The 2,313-nt window shown below is 39.4% G+C and overlaps 1 protein-coding gene across 1 annotated transcript; it reads right to left on the reverse strand.

Annotated features, from left to right (window-relative positions):
• Nucleotides 1-475: 475 nt before the first annotated feature.
• Nucleotides 476-1,666, reverse strand: LOC131047710 (early nodulin-75-like). The gene is made up of 2 exons (XM_057981510.2): nt 837-1,666; nt 476-718 (listed from the first exon to the last, which is right to left on the reverse strand). Exon 1 carries the CDS (start codon nt 1,645-1,647, stop codon nt 871-873), a length of 777 nt encoding a protein of 258 aa, XP_057837493.2. The 5' UTR covers nt 1,648-1,666; the 3' UTR covers nt 476-718; nt 837-870.
• Between the last annotated feature and the right edge of the window lie 647 nt (nt 1,667-2,313).

Here is a 2,313-nt window from a genome sequence, read left to right on the forward strand (position 1 = left end):
ATGGCAGGATATATACACCTAGTATTTAAAATACGGTTAACAGATAAACTGATTTCGTAGACTATAAAACAGAATTATTTAATTAATGTAACGTATCTAGAAGATAAATTGAGGGAAAATCGGACCTAGCCTAACATACTCATCAAAATGGTTTCCAAAGGTACTGGTTATTAATTATTAAAGGTCAACGCTTAATTATTATAGGTCTACGCTTAATTATTATAGGTCAACGCTAACGAATTCCCGATGTTAAATTCCACCCGAATCAATCATTTTATTTATTATAAATTAGGACTTGTTTTTAAAATGGAATTGAGACGCCTATATCATTCAATCGTAATCAAAATATCCCTCAAATATTTCTTTATTAGTAAGTGAAACGTAAAAGTATATAAAAAATTACAAAGATGGTTAATCCGATAATAAAGTGTAGTAAAAGTTGTGAGAGTGCTCAGAAATCGAATACAGTCATGAATATAGCTAACATGAATCGAAAACGATTTACTATAATTAAAAACTATACATAACATTACAATACGATAATATTTAGAGAAGCCCGCGTTGCTTCTGTAGTTCACCGATGCCAACATTTCTGAGTAAAGAAATAATGTCTTCTATCATTTTTCTCATTGGTGTAACCAGCATATAATACTACTACTACGGATGAGTAGAATCTAAACCGCCCATCCTTTAATTATATCTTCCACGGATTGCCTGTCTGCAACAATATAAAGAAATACTTAATTAGTCAAGCAGCCTATCTAGGGCCTGTACAATTCTACGTATATGCAAGAGATGGAAATGTAAAGTCAATAAAAATAGAATTGTGAACTTACAAAATATCTAATGAGTAGGATGAGGTGAAGGAGACTAATGCATGAGAGGAGGATTGTGGTGTCCATGCTTTGGTGGGGGATTGATTACTGGCTTGGGAGGAGATTTCTTCAAAGGAGGGTGCGATTGCCCATGGGTATTGAAGATGGGGGAGCCTGGCTTGTGAAATGGACTAGTAAGAGGAAGATGAGGCTTTTCATGGGAGGAAGAAGTGGAGTGTTCATTGATGTTATGAGGAGCAACCTTTCCATGCACTGGTGGAGGCTTTGGAATGACAGGTGGTTTGACTTTGGGAAGGGGAGGAGATTGATGAGCACCAGCAGGAGAAGAGTAGTGACCATCCTTCATGGGAGGTTTTTTCTCAAAAGGAGGCTTGTGAAGGGGTGGTGGCTTTGGAACAATGGGAGAAGGGTGGTGTGGCTGTGGCTTTGGGAGTGTAGGAGGGTGAACATCTTTCATGGGAGGTTTTCCTTCAAATGGGAGCTTGTGAAGGGGAGGTGGCTTTGGAATAAAAGGAGCAGGGTGGTGTGGTTGTGGTTGTGGCTTTGGCTTTGGAAGTGTAGGAGGGCGAGCATCTTTCATGGGAGGTTTCCCTTCAAATGGGGGTGTATGGAGTGGTGGAGGCTTCGGAACAAATGGAGAAGGATAACGTGGTTCTGGCTTGTGAAGTGGCGATGGAAGCGTAGGAGGGCGAAATTCTGGTGGAGGCTTTTCATTGTGGTGGGAAGGAGGGAATGGACCCTCGGATAAAGACACTGAGACAAATGCAAACAATATGATAGATAAGAGAAAATGATGAAGAGCGAAAGCCATTGTTGCTATCTATCCAAAAGAGAAACTGGTTGGATGAATTGGTAGAAGGATGAAGAGTATTTATACAAACCCAGGTGATGGAAAATTCTGTAGAAAGATCCAGTTCGCACATGCTACATGATAATGCTTTAACTGTACATTTTACAACTTTTGGCCTCAGCAAATAAATAAATAAGCAGACAACTTTGGCCATGTCACGAATGACAGGAAAGACAAGTTTTGTTTGTCGGAGAGGGTCCACCAAAGGCGCAAGAACATTGAGTCTGCATCGTACTAGCTAGACTAGAAAAAAACTGAACTGCAACTTACACAGGTTCAAATTATATTAAGCATTTAGCAATGTGAATGCAAAGGGGTTGGGGGCGCCTACAATGGCGTTCAGAAACATTTAATGGACGGTCCTATAAAGTAAATTCTGACGCACATGCATTGTCCGAATATGTTTCTGCACACATATTCGATCATGTACACAGCTTGCCATCCGTTTACATGCCAAAAAGTACTGCACAATTTTTGATAGATAAAAAATCCACTCCCGGCTATATTGAAGATACATTTTGAAAAGAGAGAAGTGAGTGGGGATGTTTTGGAGAGAGCTTTTGAGAAGTAAGTGGGGATGCTGGAAACTTTTGAAGTAATTTCATAATCTCACTTGAAAGTAACTGT

Source organism: Cryptomeria japonica, chromosome 4 (assembly GCF_030272615.1).
Source record: "Cryptomeria japonica chromosome 4, Sugi_1.0, whole genome shotgun sequence".
NCBI classification, from domain to species: Eukaryota; Viridiplantae; Streptophyta; class Pinopsida; order Cupressales; family Cupressaceae; genus Cryptomeria; species Cryptomeria japonica.